Source organism: Bos indicus x Bos taurus, chromosome 29, assembly GCF_003369695.1.
Source record: "Bos indicus x Bos taurus breed Angus x Brahman F1 hybrid chromosome 29, Bos_hybrid_MaternalHap_v2.0, whole genome shotgun sequence".
Classification (NCBI taxonomy): Eukaryota; Metazoa; Chordata; class Mammalia; order Artiodactyla; family Bovidae; genus Bos; species Bos indicus x Bos taurus.
The window spans coordinates 688,594-705,302 of record NC_040104.1 but is presented as its reverse complement, the minus strand read 5'-3'; the positions used below and the strand labels follow the sequence as shown (position 1 = coordinate 705,302).

General features: G+C 50.7%; 1 protein-coding gene across 4 annotated transcripts in view; it reads right to left on the bottom strand.

Moving 5' to 3' along the window:
• The window catches only part of AP2A2 (adaptor related protein complex 2 subunit alpha 2), a 67,525-nt gene that overhangs the window by 41,675 nt on the left and 9,141 nt on the right, over nucleotides 1-16,709 (bottom strand). Inside the window, exon 1 of one of the 4 annotated variants that reach the window (XM_027531351.1) lies at nucleotides 2,633-2,684. The exons of the other annotated variants lie outside the window; for them this stretch is intronic. Within the exon in view, the coding sequence (XP_027387152.1) occupies nucleotides 2,633-2,669 (37 nt within the window). The 5' untranslated portion in view covers nucleotides 2,670-2,684. Of the gene's footprint in view, nucleotides 1-2,632; nucleotides 2,685-16,709 lie in introns of those variants that run through there. 4 annotated transcript variants of the gene reach the window in all.

Here is a 16,709-nt window from a genome sequence, read left to right as displayed (position 1 = left end):
GGCGGAGACAGCAGAGGAGGGCGTCCGCGCGACAGGAGAGCCACCCTGGACTGTGTCCCAGTCCGGAGGACTAACCTCACCTAAAGAACACCGCAGGGGACCGGGTCACAGCCCACACAGAGATGCCACGCAGCAGGCAGACGGCCCCACAGACAGAGCAGCACTGAAGCCTCCAGCCCCAGACAAGCCGGTGAACAGCAAGAAAAGCGGAGAAGGGACTAAAAAATTCACAGAACAACTCAGATGCTAGGTAAGAGAAATCAGGTAAAACAGAATTTAAAAATCATTTCAAAAATGAATAAAAAGAGGGGATTCTCTGGCAGTCCAGTTGTTAAGACCCTGTGCGCTCACTGCCAAGGACCTGGGTTCAATCCCTGCCCAGGGAACTGAGGCCCCACAAGCTGGGCAGCACAGCCGGAAAGAAAACGAGCAGAAGCCACACACAGAGGTCTGAGGAGAAGTGGAAGGTGCGAAGAGTGAAGAGACAAAAGCGTTCAGAGCAAACAGAAATGAAGACGCCTCCCCGGCGGCTCAGGGGTGAGGAACACGCCTGCTAATGCAGGGGACGCGGGCCAGGCCCTGATTCAGGAGCGTCCCGCACGCCACGGGGCAACGAAGCCCGCGCCGCAGCCACTGAGCCTGTGCTCCAGGGCCCGCGAGCCACAACTGCTGACGCCCTCACGGCTGACAGCTGAGGGTCCGTCCCCTGCCAGGTAACACACCTGCAAGCCTCAAGGCACAGCCAAAAAAGAAAGAAAAAAAAATCCTTTGAACATCTGGGGAAAAAAAAGCAGCTGATACAAGGAAGAAAATGAGACTTCCTCAGGTCTCTGACCCTAGGGGGCTCAGGTCTGGGCTGGACCACTGGGTCCACTGGCTGGACTGTGCCTGGGTGCCCTCATCACCCGGGGAAGACACCTCGGGGACCGAGGACATGAACAGTGGCCCTCACGGGCTGGCAGTGCTCCCGCTCCGCAGAGCGAGGCTGTGCCTGAGCCACGGCCCCGGGGACCCCCACAGGCCCGGGGACCCCCACGGCCTCGGGGACCCCAACAGGCCAAGAGGACCCCCACAGCCTCGGGGACCCCCACAGGACCGGGGACCCCCACAGGCCCGAGGACCCCCACAGGCCTGGGGACGCCCCTCCCCACCCCCACCACCCAGGAACTGCTCAGGTTCTGACTCTCCCGGAACAGGCCATGAGGGAGACACACCACAGACAGATCAACATTTCCAAATCCACACTTATGACCTAAATTCACCACACCGCCACCCTCTTCCACGTGGTGAGGACGCCGGGGAGAAACACGAGCCCGGCGCCACCCCCAGGCTCATGAGAGTGAACGGCCCTCCCGGCCAAGCACCTCGCCACCAAGCCCCACCGGCCCACACTGCTGGGAGCAGCTGTAGCAAAAAGTCTGCTCTTTTCAGAAAAAGCAGCAGACCTGGAGAAGGAGAGGTGGCTGCCCACCCTGACTCAGAAGCCCATCCTGACGGGCTGGCCGCAGCCAGAGCAGCCGGATGTGGGGCTGAGCCTCAAAGGCCTGCAGCGAGACCCCCGTGCGGACCCCACCAGAACACGGCAGGCCTGTCGGCCACAGAAAACACCAAGCTTCTAACAGGCAGTTCACACAGTGGATGTCGGAGCTCTGGGAGCTAATGAGAAACCCAGACCAGCCTACAACCACCACCCCCAAACAAGCTACAGTATGCACCTGGTCAGGAGCAAAGAACGCACTCCAAAGGGACAGGCTTTGAAAAACAGCCTGGAGTTCTACAATCACTGCCCGGTTCTTTCTCCTGGAATTACACGCTGGTTCACAACGTGCTGGGTAACGACTCCTTCTTGTCTGCTAGCTGAGCTCTTCAGCTTACAGCGCCAAGTGTTCTCAGAATAGCCTAATTTCAAACAAAAAGCACAGGGGCCTATCACAGCTCATGAGAACTAACAGAGCAAACCGCAAAAATCTTACAGCAACAAGTCTGAAATTTACAATAAAACTTGATTGAAACAAAGAAGTTCAGTCTGTGTGTACAATGACTTCCCTGAGGAAGCCAAAAGCCCAAAACTGACAACAGAAAAGCCTGCTTCTGAAGAGAGCAGGCTGTGCTGCGGGCGGACGCGGGGAGGACCGCGCCCCAGGCCGAGCCTGGCCTCTCCTGCCTCACGCGGGAGCCGAGCCCCACACAGCGCGTGACGAGGGCCACACCACGGACCGCCTGAGCGCAGGCAGGCCGTCAGGACTATTCTCGGAGTTCTCCCTTTATGCTACCTCTACTGCACAGGAAGGCTGGGCCTCAGAGCAGAAATCCTTCAAACAGTGGCCGGGAACCAAAGACTTCAGGGAACACTGAGAGCTGCTGTGCCACAGAAGATAAAACCAGCTTGGTCCAGACAAACGCTAACAGTGTGTCTTATTTTAACAACGGAGACGTAACTCACGTTCCCACAACTCACTCATCTGAAGCGCACAACTCCGCGACTTCGAGCACATTCAGAGGTGTGCGTCCATCGCTACTGTCTGATTTTGGAAGACGTTCATCTCCGCAAAAAGAAACCCCATACCCTCCAGCAGTCACTGCTCACCCCTCCCTCCTCGGCCAGGCTCCACTCTTCATCTCCACGGCTCACCTCCTCTAGACGCCTCACACACAAACAACCTGTCCATGTTCTTCTGTGGCCAGTCTCCTTCAGCACTCACAGAAGACGCCACAACTGTTTCAAGGTAGCCTGGGTCAGGACCTCATCCCCTCTCACCGCTGAATAATACTGCGTTATACAGATACACCACATTTGGTCATCTGTCCATCGCTTGATGAATCTGGGGCTTGTTACCACTTTTTGGTTACTGTGACTATGTTGCTAGGAACATTTATGAACAAGGTTTTGTGTGAATCCACATTTCTAGAACTGCTGGGTCGAATGACAGCTCCACGTCTAACTCGCAGGAACTGACGAGATGTCTTCGCAAAGGCAGCACCGTCTCTGCTGTGGTCGTCTCCTCGCTCCGTCCTGTCCGACTCTTTGAGACGTCATGGCCTGTAGCCCGCCAGCTCCTCTGTGGGAGTTCCCAGGCAAGAATACTGGAGTGGGTTGCCATTTTCTTCCGGCCATTTCTTCCTGCCATTCCGACACAGGAATCAAACTCCATCTCCTGCATTGGCAGGTGGATTCTTCACCACTGGCCACCAGGAAAGCCCATCTTACCACTATGAAAGAGCCAGGGTTCCAATTCTCCACAATTTTGCCGACACTTGTTACGTCCGTCATTTCAATTCTAGCCATCCTAGGGTGTGAGAAGTGGCTGTCACTGTGTTTTTGATTTGCCAGTTGCCTAATGGCTTCTGTTTTCACCTGGACGTCTGTGTATCTACTTTACCCGTCTTTACTAAGGCTATCTGCCTTTTCTCTTTTGGGGGCCACACCACACGGCTTGTGGGATCTTAGTTCCTCGGAGGCCACAGACTGAAGGCAGGCACTCTGCAGTGACAGTAAGGACTGCTAACCCCTGAACTGCCAGGGAAGGCCCTGCTGTGCTGTGATCTTATCTTCATTTATCTCACAGTATTTTTTTAATCTCCCTTGTGTCCTCTTTTTGGAGGGTGTTTGATTTCCACAGATTAGTGAATTTCCCAAATTTTCTCTCATTCAGTTCAGTCGCTCAGTCCTGTCCGACTCTTTGCAATCCCAGGGACTGGCAGCACGCCTCCCCGTCCATCACCAACTCCCAGACCTTGCTCAGACTCATGTCCACCAAGTCCGTGATGCCACCCAACCATCTCATCTTCTATTGTCTCCTTCTCCTCATGCCTTCCATCTTTCCAAACATCAGGGTCTTTTCCAATGAGTCAGTTCTTCACATCAGGTGGCCAAAGTATTGGAGTTTCAGCTCCAGCATCAGTCCTTCCAATGAACATTCAGGACTGATTTCCTTTAGGATAGACTGGTTGGATCTCCTTGCAGTCCAAGGGACTCTCAAGAGTTTTCTCCAATACCACAGTTGGAGAAAATCATCAATTCTTCGGCGCTCAGCTTTCTTTATGGTCCAACTGTCACATCCATAGGTGACTACTGGAAAAACCATAGCCTTGACTATACGGACCTTTGTCAGCAAAGTGATCTCTCTGCTTTTCAACATGCTGTCTAGGCTTGTCATAGCTTTTCTTCCAAGGAGCATCTTTTAATTTCGTGGCTGCAGTCACCATCTGCAGTGATTTTGGAGCCCAAGAAAACAAAGTCTCTCACTGTTTGCATTGTTTCCCCATCTATTTGCCATGAAGTGATGAGACCGGATGCCATGATCCTAGTTTTCTGAATGTTGAGTTTTAACCCCGCCTTTTCACTCTCCTCTTTCACCTTCATCAGGAGGCTCTTCAGTGCTTCTTCGCTTTCTGCCATAAGAGTGGTGTTATCTGCATATTTGAGGTTACTGATATTTCTCCCGGCAATCTTATTCCAGCTTGTGCTTCATCCAGCCCAGCATTTCGCATGATGTACTCTGCATATAAGTTAAATAAGCAGGGTGACAAGATACAGTCTTGATGTACTCCTTTCCCAATTTGAACCAGTCCGTTGTTCCATGTCCAGTTCTAAGTGTTGCTTCTTGACCTGCATACAGGTTTCACAGGAGGCTGGTAAGGAGGTCTGGCACTCCCATCTCTTTAAGAATTTTCCAAAGTTTGTTGTGATCCACACAGTCAAAGGCTTTAGCATAGTCAATGAAGCAGAAATAGATGTTTTTCTGGAATTCTCTTGCTTTTTCTATGATCTAACAGGTGTTGGCAATTTGATCTCTGGTTCCTCTGCCTTTTCCAAATCCAGTTTAAACTTCTGGAAGTTCTCAGTTCACGTACTGTTAAAGCCTAGCTTGGAGAACTTTGAGCATTACTTTGCTGGTGTGTGAGATGAGTGCAATTGTGCAGTAGTTTGAACATTCTTTGGCACTGCCATTCTTTGGGATTAGAATGACAGCTGACCTTTTCCAGTCCTGTGGCCACTGCTGAGTTTTCCAAATTTGCTGGCATAATGAGTGCAGCACTTTCACAGCATCATCTTTTAGAATTTGAAATAGCTCAAGTGGAATTCCATCACCTCTACTAGCTTTGTTCATAGTGATGCTTCCTAAGGCCCACTTGACTTCACATTCTAGGATGTCTGGCTCTAGGTGAGTGATCAAACCATCATGGTTATCTGGGTCATTAAGATCCTTTTTGTATAGTTTTTCTGTGTATTCTTGCCACCTCTTCTTAATATCTTCTGCTTCTGTTAGGTCCATACCATTTCTGTCCTTTATTCTGCCCATCTTTGCATGAAATGTTCCCTTGGTATCTCTAATTTTCTTGAAGAGATCTCTAGTCTTTCCCATTCTATTACTATCCTCTATTTCTTTTCATTGATCACTGAGGAAGGCTTTCTTATCTCTCCTTGCTATTCTTTGGAACTCTGCATTCAGATGGTATTTCTTTCCTTTTCTCCTTTGCCTTTCACTTCTTCTCTCAGCTATTTGTAAGCCCTCCTCAGACAACCATTTCGCCTTTTCGCATCTCTCTTTCTTGTGGATGGTCTTGATCACTGCCTCCTGTACAATGTCACAAACCTCTGTCTATAGTTCTTCAGGCACTCTATCAGATCTAACCTCATGAATCTATTTGTCACTTCCACTGTATAATCGTAAGGGATTTGATTTACGTCATGCCTGAATGGGTCCAGTGGTTTTCCCTACTTTTTTCAATTTAAGTCTGAATTTTGCAACAAGGAGTTCATAATCTGAGCCAGAGTCAGCTCCTGGTCTTGTTTTTGCTGACTGTATACAGCTTCTCCATCTTCAGCTGCAAAGAATATAATCAATTTGATTTTGGTATTGACCATCTGGTGATATCCAGATGTAGAGGCATCTCTTGTGGTGTTGGAAGAGGGTGTTTTCTGTGACCAGTGTGTTTTCTTGGCAAAACTCTGTTAGCTTTGCCCTGCTTCATCTTGTACTCCAAGGCCAAACTTGCCTGTTACTCCAAGCATCTCTTGACTTCCTACTTTTGCATTCTAGTCCCCTATGAAGAAAAGGATATCTTTTTTGGTGTTAGTTCTAGAAGGTCTTGTAGGTCATGATAGAACCATTCAAATTCAGCTTCTTCGGCATTAGTGGATGGGGCACAGACTTGGATTACTGTGATACTGAATGATTTGCCCTGAAAACAAACAGAGATCATTCTGTCATTTTTGAGACTGCACTCCAGCACTGCATTTCAGACTCTCTTGTGCCTATGAGGGCTACTCCAATACTTCTAAGGGATTCCTGCCCACAGTAGTTACCGATTTCTAATTTCACTGCACTGTGGTTGGTGAACACACTTTGTATGATTCCGATCCTTTGAGGCTTTTTTTAACGGCTTAACATACAGTGCATCCTGATAACATACAGTGCATCCTGATAACATACAGTGCATCCTGATAACATACAGTGCATCCTGATAACATACAGTGCATTCTGATAACATACAGTGCATCCTGATAACATACAGTGCGTTCTGAGTGACGTTCCCGGGCACCTGAGAACAACGTGCACACCTGCTCTGCCGGCGGCACTGGCCACAGAGGCCCGTGAGGTCCGGCGGCTGACGGTGACGTCTCCTCTTCACTGCTGCTCTCCGTCCACTGTCTATTACTGAGCGCCAGGTACTAACGTCCCAACTACTGACACGACTGTTGAAGTGTCTGTCTCTCCCTTCACTTCTTCGTGTATCTTACTTCATGTACCCTGAGGCTCTGGTACTGGGTTTAGAACTGGAACTCCCCGGCGACCCAGTGGTTAGGGCTCAGCACTTTCACTGCCATGGCCCAGGTTCAGTCCCTGGTCAGGGAACTTAAGATTCTGCAATCCATGAGGCATGATCACAAAAAAAGAATCGATATACTGACCCTCTACCATTGTAAAACACTCTTCTACGGCTCTAATAGCAGTTCGTTAGAAAGTCTCTTTTGTCTGATATTAGTGTAGCCACTCCAGCTCTCTTCTGGTTACTATCTGCAAAGCATATCATTTTTCTTCCTTGCACTAGCATCTTTTGTTTATACCTTTTAATCTACAGTGTCTTTTGAACAAAGTATTTAGTTGGACCATGCTTTTTTTTTTTAACCCATTCTGCCAACCTGTCTTCTCATTCAAGGGCTTAATTCATTTACATTTAAGATAATTACTAATAAGGTAGGATTTATGCCTGCGATTTTGCTATGTTTCCTAATGGCTGTCATGTTCCTGCATTCTTCCACTGCCTTCTTTTGCACACCATGCATGCTAAGTCACTTCAGTCCTGTCCAACTTTGCAGCTCTATGGTCTGTAGCCCTCTAGGCTGCTCTGTCCATAGGATTCTCCAGGCATGAACATTGGAGTGGGTTGCCACGCCCCTCTCCAGGGCATCTTCCCCACGCAGGGATGGAGCCCGTGTCTCCTCCACTGGCAAGCTCTTCACCACTGGTGCCAGCCGGGAAGCAGAAGTGCTTTTCAGTACACAGTTCAACTCCGTTTCTTTTTACTATTTGTTTTTCAGTTACTTTCCCAGTAGCTGCCTGGGGATCGTAATTAACACTTAAAACAATCTAGTTTGATTAATATAAATTTAATTTTAGGGAATTCCCTGGCAGTCCATGGTTAGGACTTGGCACGTTCACTGCCATGGCCTGGGTTCAACCCCTGGTTAAGGAACTAAGATCCCACAAGCCATGTGGCACGGCCAAAGGAAAAAATTCAGTAGTATAGAGAAATTCTGTTCCAATATAGCGCTGTTCCTTCCCTCCTCCTGTGCGGTAGTTTTGTCATACAAATTATACATTTAAACATTACAAGATCATCAGTATAATTTTATTTGGGCTTCCCTTGTGGCTCAGCTGGTAAAAAACCCACCTGCAATGTGGGAGACCTGTGTTCGACCCCGGGTTGGGAGGATCCCCTGGAGGAGCGAGCGGCTCCCAATTCCAGTGTTCTGGCCTGGAGAATCCCACGGATTTCTAACTTCACTCCACTGTGGCTGGTAAACACACTTTGTATGGTTTGGATCCTTTAAAATTTGAGGCTTTTTTTTAATAGCTTAACATACAGTCTATTCTGAAGAATGTCCCCTGTGTACCTGGGAATTTTATTTAAACTATATTAAAATTAGTTAAAAACTACTGTTTTATGCAGTTTTCTTTTAAATCAGGTAGGAGACCAGACATTACAGAAATATAAAGTCTTTTAGATTTGCCTATGCAGCTGTCTTTACCACTGCTCTCTACTTCTGCATGTATTCTACCATCGAGTATCCCTCATCGTTGCCTGACCACTCCCTTTAGCATTTTTTAAAATTATTTATTTTTGGCTGTGCTGGGTCTTTGCTGCTGCACGCAGGCTTTCTCTAGTTGCAGCAAGCAGGGGCTACTCTCCAGTTGCACTGAGCGGGCGTCTCACTGCGGTGGCTTCTCTTGTTGCAGAGTATGGGACATACAAGCCCAGTAGTGGTGCACGGGCTTAACTGCTCGCAGCAAGTGAGAGCCTCCCAGATCAGGGATCGAACCTGTGTCTCCTGCATTGGCAGGTGGATTCTTAACCGCTGGACCACCAAGGAAGTTCTCCCTTGAATATTTATTGCAGCACAGGTCTGCTAGCAAGAAATTTCCTCATTCTTGTTTATTTAGCAATACCTTAATTTCTTCATTTATGAAAAATGGTTTTGTGTGTTAAAAAGCACAACAGAGATGTCACTTTGCCGACAAAGGTCCTTACAGTCAAAGCAATGGTTTTTCCAGTAGTCACGTACGAATGTGAGAGTTGGACTATAAAGAAGGCTCAGTACAAAAGAATTGATGACTTCAAATTGTGGTACTGGATCTTGAGAGTCCTTTGGATTGCAAGGAGATCAGACCAGTCCATCCTAAAGGAAATCAACCCTGAATATTGACTGGAAGGACTGATGCTGAAGCTGAGGCTCCAATACTCTGGCCACCTGATGCAAAGAACCATCTCACTGGAAAAGACTGATGCTGGGAAAGATTGAAAGCAAAAGGAGAGGGGAGGGCAGAGGATGAAATGGCTGGACAGCACCGCTGACTCAACATACATGAATGTGAGCAAGCTCCAGGAGACAGCAAGCACAGAGGAGCCTGGTGTGCTGCAGTCGTGGGGTCACAAAGAGACAGGCCTTAGCGACTGAACAACAGTGCACCTGATGGTGTCCCACAGTCTCTGAGGCTCTGTTCATCTTTCTTCATTCTTTTTGCTTTCTGTTCCTCAACTGGATCTGTGCTTACCTTAATTTAGATCTTAATTTAATTAAAGTAAAAATCCTATTCCCAAATTCACTGATTTCTTTCTTCTGCCAGTTCAAATCTACTCTTGACCCCTCTAGTGAATTTTCATTTTTCAGTTATTGTATTTTCAACTCCAGAATTCCTATTTCATGTTTTTTAAAATAGCATCTACCTTTTTACTGATAGCTTCTATTTGGTGAGATATCACTCTCATACATTAATTATTTGGGCATAGTTTATTTTAGTTCTTTAGCAATTTATAGTCCTCGTCGAGTATTATTAAGCCTAACATCTGGGCCCTTTCAAGGACAGTTTCTACTGACTACATTTTTCCTGTGTAAAGACGATATTTTCCTCTTTCTTCGTGCATCTTATCAGTTCTTACTGAAAGCTGGCATTTCAGACAATACACTGAGGCAGCCCTGGAATTCAGACTGTCCCCTTCCCCAGGGGCTGTCGCTGCTGCTGTTGCTGCTCAGGGACTTTCCTGCGAAGCCTGTAAGTCCCCATAGTTTGCAGCTACCCTGAGTCTCTGCTCAGTTAGCTGAGTCATCAGTGACTGACTAGTCAGGGAGTCCTTACATGTGTTGACTAGTGAGTGTCCGGGATGCCGCCAGATCTGTGGACACGCTGAGGCCCACTTTCAGCCCTCAGGCAGTTATCCTCTGCCTTCACTTCTCGTCTGTGCAGGACTCAGGTCTAGACAGCATGAGGCCAGGCCCCTCTCAGGTCCCCCTGGGCACACACACAGCCCTGCCGAGCACCCTTCAAGATCCACAGCAGTCTGTCAGAGCTGCTCAGGTCCCCGGGCCACAGATACTCCCACTATTTCAGCCCCCAGCTTTGATCGTAACAAAGACACAAGGGTGGGCTCCTCCTCATCAGCTCTGCAAATGGGCTCCTCCAGAGAGCCGAGGCCAGTCAGTAACACCGCTCTGAGCAGAGGACTCCTGAGGGACCCCAGATCCGATCTGGGCCTCCCAAGAGCTGCAAGGCCGCTGCAAGGGCTGTGAGACACGGCTGTCAGCCACCCAGGTCAGGCAGAGGAGGACGAGAAGTCAAGTGGGAGGTTCAGCAGTTTTACTTGAATAAATCTTCCTGAGATTATGTCAACTTTTAGTTTATTTCCAGAGCTCCAGCACAGTTGCGTTTGACCATTTTTGCTAGTGTTTCACTGCTTTTACAGAGGAGTGGGTTTATGAGGGCCTCACTCTGCCACCCTTACTGAATGGCATCTCTGCTGCACGTCACGCCTCTATGGTACAGAGCGCTTCCCCACCCACGGCCCTGGCAGCTCTGACTCCCAGATCCCCACATCCACCCTGCCTTTCCACTCCTCCTGCCGGGACTCAGACGCCTGCCATCTCCTCCAGACCAGAGCAATCAACCTTGTCCTAACTGGCTTCCCTGCCTCAAACTTCATCTAAAATCATCCTCTGCATTCAAAATTACTATTCTACTAATACAAGATAAATGGTAAAGCATCACTCTGCTGTTTAAGACATGTCGACGGCCCCCACGCCACAGAGGAGGTGCGCACGACCAGCTCCAGCGGTTGCCACGCCAAGCGCTCCCACCGCACCCCCCGCCTGCAGGGACGGTCATTCCGGGACCCCCACAAGCCCCGCTGTGTCCCGCCCATCTGTGGCGCTCCCGCTTCCTGCACCTGCAGCTCAGAAAGGCTGCCCGAGCGTGCCCCGCGCCACCACACCTGGCCACCCTCTCCGGACCATCGCCAGCCCTCCCTGAGGAGCTGACTACCCTGGTTTTCACTACTCGCCTCACACACTCTCCACTCTGGCTACAAGGGCTGGGCCCCTGTGGGGGAGAGGCCACAGCTCATCACCCTCAGCGTTTAGCACACGAGGAAGAACAGGCTCTGCACAAGGCCCTCTCCCTGTGACCTACTTCCAGCATCCCGACCTCACCTCCGACCTACTTCCTCTGGGCCTGCTCCGTGGCAGCCGAGCAGCCTCCTGCTGTCTCTTCCACACTCGGACTATCGCCCCCCACAAAGGCCTTCACACCTGCTGTCCCCTCCAGCGAGAGCATGACCCAGTGCCTTCCAGTCTGCACAACTGCCACCTTCAGAGCGAGACCAGCCCCGGCCACGCGTCTGAAGTGGAGCGCCCACAGCCCCGTGTCCCCCGCCACCTCCTCACCTGCACGTTTCCCTCTTGCACATCCTGTCTTCTCACATATGATGCAACTTTTTGCAATTTCCACCCACCAGAACGTAAGCTCCACAGGAGTGGGCAGTTCTGCGTGTTTTAGGCACGGCTGTATCCCCTGGCGCTCAGCAGGTGCCCGGTGAGGAATGCACACCCTGCGGAGTGTGCCCCATGAGAGCAGCGGATGTCCTGCACTAGCAACGGTCCCCAGGGCTTTCAAGTGACCGAGCCAGGAAAACAACGAGCGTCACTGCGCCCGGAACGGCCACCAGAGCAGGTGGCGTGCTCATCCCCAGCGCAGAGCTCTGCACGAGGTTCCCTGTCCCTGAGCCCACCCTATCGGGGGTCTGGCCCGCTCTCCTCCAGGAGGACACTCACCCCCTCCACTGCCGCCAGCACATCCGATCGCGACTAGAACACCTCTCGCCTCCCACGCAGGCCTCCTCTGACCCACTTCCTCTGAGGTCCAGAGGCCTTCACGTACAGGTGGACCTGTCACTCACCTGGCTCTTCAGCAGCCTCCCACACGACACCTCAGGGAACTCAGACTGCCGAGGGGAAGGGCCGCGCCCTCCGTGCTGCGGCGCGCAGGGCTCTCGGGGCCTGGAGCAGGGCCACGCGGGCAACTCAGCCCAGCCTTGCTCCCTCCGGGCCCAGCTCGCGTGCTGTGTCCTGGAGAGGCCTCTGTGAACACCCTACCTGACGCAGGCTCCCTTCCGTGCTCCACCGCGATGACATATACTCTACAAATATTTCCAGTTTCAGAAGTTGGAGCTCAGGGTTCAAAGTAACTCTTCGAAAAGTTAGGAATTCAGACTCTCCTGACTGATTCATCATCGGCAATTACAGAATCCACTGGCGTCCCCATAGACTTCCATTTACCACGCTCCACACCAGCAACAAACTGCCTAGTTGCCACAGGTCACACCTGTGAGGCAGATCCTCCCAAGACGCCTGTCCCCTGCCCTGATCTCTGGGGCCTGGAGCACTGTGAACTGAGCCCTAAGAAGCAGGTGTTCTGTGAACAGAGACCAAGCCCACCCGCTTGCTGCCTCGAGTAAGAAGTAAAGTAAGAGCCATAAAATTCTAGGTTCTCTCAGCAATTCTACTAGAAACTCATGTCAAACATGTCTAGTGAGAACCACCCACCCACACTAAGTTCACAATAAAAGGTATTATCAATCCACTCAGGAGTCAAAAGGTAAAAGCACACAGTCACATTATTCTTTCCCAGGACCTCCCTCAGGGAGCCATTAATCCATGGCATAGATAATGGCCACCAAGGTGATGAAGGTCTGCATGGTGTGTGTGTGTGTAATATACAGCATGAGTCCAAAACTTATTTAAAAGGAGAAGACTACGATGAGAGTGGACACCACCACAGCCCTGGACACTGGAAAGAGACCATGGTTGTGGACTCATCTAACAGAGCAAGCTGGACTCCAGCCGCCCGCAGGAGGGACCAGCGAGAAGCAAGTCCTCGTCAGAGAGTCTGGCAGCCTCAGGACCTGAAGGTGCCTCAGGAGGGGCCCTGGGGGCCAGGCTGGAAGAGACAGAAGGAGCAGCAGCCGCTCCCCCAGCCCGGCCACACCCCTAAATCCCAGCAGAAGACAGCAGGCTGCCCCCCACAAAGCAGGAACACCCACCTGCAGGCCTGGTGACACCACCCCATGCTGGAGGGAGGCTCAGAAAAGCAGAGCCGAGAGACAGACGCCCAGAGCAGTGAGACCCCTGCCCAGAGCAACCGCAGCCAGGCTCCCCACACCCGCCTCCCCACCCAGCAGGAAGGGAGCCTGAAGCTTCTCTGAAGACGACGGAGAAGACAGCTGACACATGGCTTCCCTCGTGAGAGAGACCCTCAGCCCTCACACCTCGGCCCACAGCGAGGCCTCTGCCGAAGCCCGACCCATGCCGGCCGTCACTGGTCCATATGATGGCCAGACACTGATCACGAGGCACCCGGGCCAGCTCCCAGCACGAGCCAGAGACGGACACAGACCTGCAGAAAAAGAATTCAGACCAGAGGGGCAACGCAGAGGAGCAAACCCCAGACAGTAGACATTCTCACACGAACAGAAGAAAGCACCCTTCAGGAACGAGATGCCAGCAGCAAAGGGCCACCCTGCCAAGAAGGAAGCCCTGGAGGGGAGGGAAGAAGAAGTCAGGAGTCTGGGATCAATGTATACACACCGCTATATATGCAGTGGATGACCAACATGGGCCTACTGCATAGCCCAGCAAACTCAACTCAGCATTTTGTAAAGACCCATAAGGAGAAAGAATCTTTAAAAAGTAGACACACGAGTGTGTGTGACTGGCTCACTTTGCTGCACACCTGAAACTAACACAACACTGTGAATCAGCCCTGCTCCAGTTTAAAAGAGAGCGCGAGAGAGCCCTTAAGACGTGCAGCAAAGAGAACTCTCGCCCACTATCCATGGAAAGGAAACTGGGGCAGCACTATGGAGAGCAGTTACTACATGATCTGGCCATCCCACTCCTGGACACACACCCAGAAGAAACCCTAATTCAAAAAGGTGCAGGCACCCCAGTGTCCACAGCAGCGCTACTCACAGCAGCCAAGACATGGGGGCAGCTTAAGCATTCACTGACAGATGACTCGAGTATACACAGCCTTAATAAACATGGTATGGAAGTGAAGTGAAGTGAAACTCGCTCAGTTGTGTCCGACTCTTTGTGAACACATGGACTATGCAGTCCATGGAATTCTCCAGGCCAGAATACTGGAGAGGGGAGCCTTTCCCTTCTCCAGGGGATCTTCCCAACCTAGGGATCGATTCCAGGTCTCCCGCATTGCGGGCGGATCTTTACCAGCTGAGCCACCAGGGAAGTCCTGAATATGGTATATGTACACACGTACACATGTACCCACACGTGCGTATGGTACATTCTTTATAAACATGCTGTGTAAGTATATACACACGCACAGTACTCAGCCATGAGAAAGAACAAGCTAACGCCATCTGCAGAAACACGAACAGGCTCAAAGATTATCATACTCAGTGACGTCAAACAGAGAAATATCGTATGGTATCACCTGTACGTGGAATCTAAAGTGATACAAATGAGCTTATTTATAAAACAAAAACAGAACTTCTTTGGCGGTACACTGGGTAAGAATCTCCCTGCCAAAGCAGGGAACAAGAGTTCAATCCCTGGTCCAGAAAGATTCCGGATGCTGTGGAGCAACTAAGCCCAAGCACCACAGCTACTGAGCCCACATCCCGTGCACCAAGAGCCTGTGTTCAACAAGAGAAGCCACTGCAAGGAGAATGCTGCACGCAGCAACCAAGACCCAGCAGAGCCAAAAATAAATAAATACACGTTTTTTGAAAAGTCAAATCATTATCATTCTCGGCCAAGAATAATATTTTCAGACAGTAATTAAATGCTCTAAATCAAGTAAATTAAAAACTGTGACACATCAGAACACGGGAAAAGGAAAGCTTACTTAAGTTAAATCCTCATCTTCCACAGTAAGATAAGATGTCAATAAATAATGGCTAAATAGAGAAAAACACCCATGACTGATATACAATTTAACATGTAATTTAGAATAAGTAATCACATTTTTAAAGTAAATATGAGAAGAGATGGATGTAAAATGAAAATAACTTAAGCTTAGGAATGAGGGAATGGGGTGAGGGTCCACTGTTTTATAATTAAGGGGACGGCACCCACTCCAGTGTTCTTGCCTGGAGAATCCCATGCACGGAGAAGCCTGGTGGGCTGCAGTCCATGGGGTCGCACAGAGTCGAACACGACTGAAGTGACTTAGCAGTAGCAGCAGCACCCACTCCAGTATGGTCGCCTGGAGAATTCCGTGGACAGAGGAACCTGAGGGCTACAGTCCATGGGGTCAGTAAAAGTCAGACACAAAGGAGCGACTAACCCTCTCTTAAACTACATTCTTGATTTTGTTTTTCATTTCTTTAAATATTTACTTAGGAACAAGTAAATAGCAAAAACTAATATAATTGGGAAGATCTGCCCAAACACTTACTATGACACTACCCCTTCCCCGCCATACAGGATGAATGACCCCCAGACCCGCTGGCCCTAACCGTGGTGCCTTAGAAGATCTGGTGCCCCAGAGCTGCCGTTCCAACAGTCACGCTCCCCGCACGCCACAGCAGGGACCCCCAGGGCCTCATCCTTGCAGCTCTAGTGAGCAACTAGATCAGGAGAGCAAATTCTGAGTCCCACCGCCCCGCCCAAGCACTACGACCCACTCTCTCTGCCCCTCTCAGCCCTCACCCCAGCCCAGCCAGTCTCCACCCATCGCGAAAAGCATGCCTGACCCGCCTCCTCCATCGGAGCACTTGCTGGCAAAACCCCTCCCCTCCACCCTGGCCCGTCACTCCTGGTCCGCCTCCCCACCCCTAGGGGTCCTCACCTTTCTCACCTGGTCCAGAGGCTCCTAACTGTCTTCCCCCCTATCTCCCCAAAGCCAAGTCCTTCCTCTGCTCACCTGCAAGATCCCGCCACGCACCCCACCTTCCTCCGGCTCTGAAGCGCAGGTACAGTGGCTCCCCACCCACCGCCAGCATTCCAAGGACGCCTGCCCCCAGCTTCCCCACCCACACTGCAAGCCCCTTTCGTTTTTCCCTTTAGGTTCCCCTCAACACAGGATGTGTGCATGTGTGTTCAGTCACTAAACTGTGTCTGCCTCTGCGACCCCATGGACTGTAGCCGCCAGGCTCCTCTGTCCATGGGATTTCCCAGGCAAGAACAGTGGAGTGGACTGACACTTCCTTCTCCAGGGGATCTTCCTGACCCTGGGATCAAACTCCCGTGTCTCCCGCGTTGGCAGGTGGATTCTTTGCCACTGAGCCACCTGGGGAGCCCCAACACTGTGTACAACGCGTGTATGTTAAACTTACTTATCTCATGTCTGCCTCACTGGGACATGAGCCACACGAGGGCACTCCTGGTCGGTTTTTCTGTTCCATGTGTGAAATATGCACCCAGGAATTTGCTGAACAAATGCGTTAATCTTAAAAAAGCACTCTTGACCCAATTGTGATGGGCCGAATGCCCCTCAAAGACACTCACACCCCAATCCTAGGACCCCGTGAGTCTGCAGATGTCACTAAACCTGGGGAGCCCCGGGAGCCCTGCAGGAGCCCCGGGAGCGGTCAGGGAGACCCAGGTCTGGATGGACTGGCTGAGGGCATGGGGAGGGGAGTGGGAGAAGAAGGCAGGCAGTCTCCAGGAGGACTGAAGCTCTGGGAGG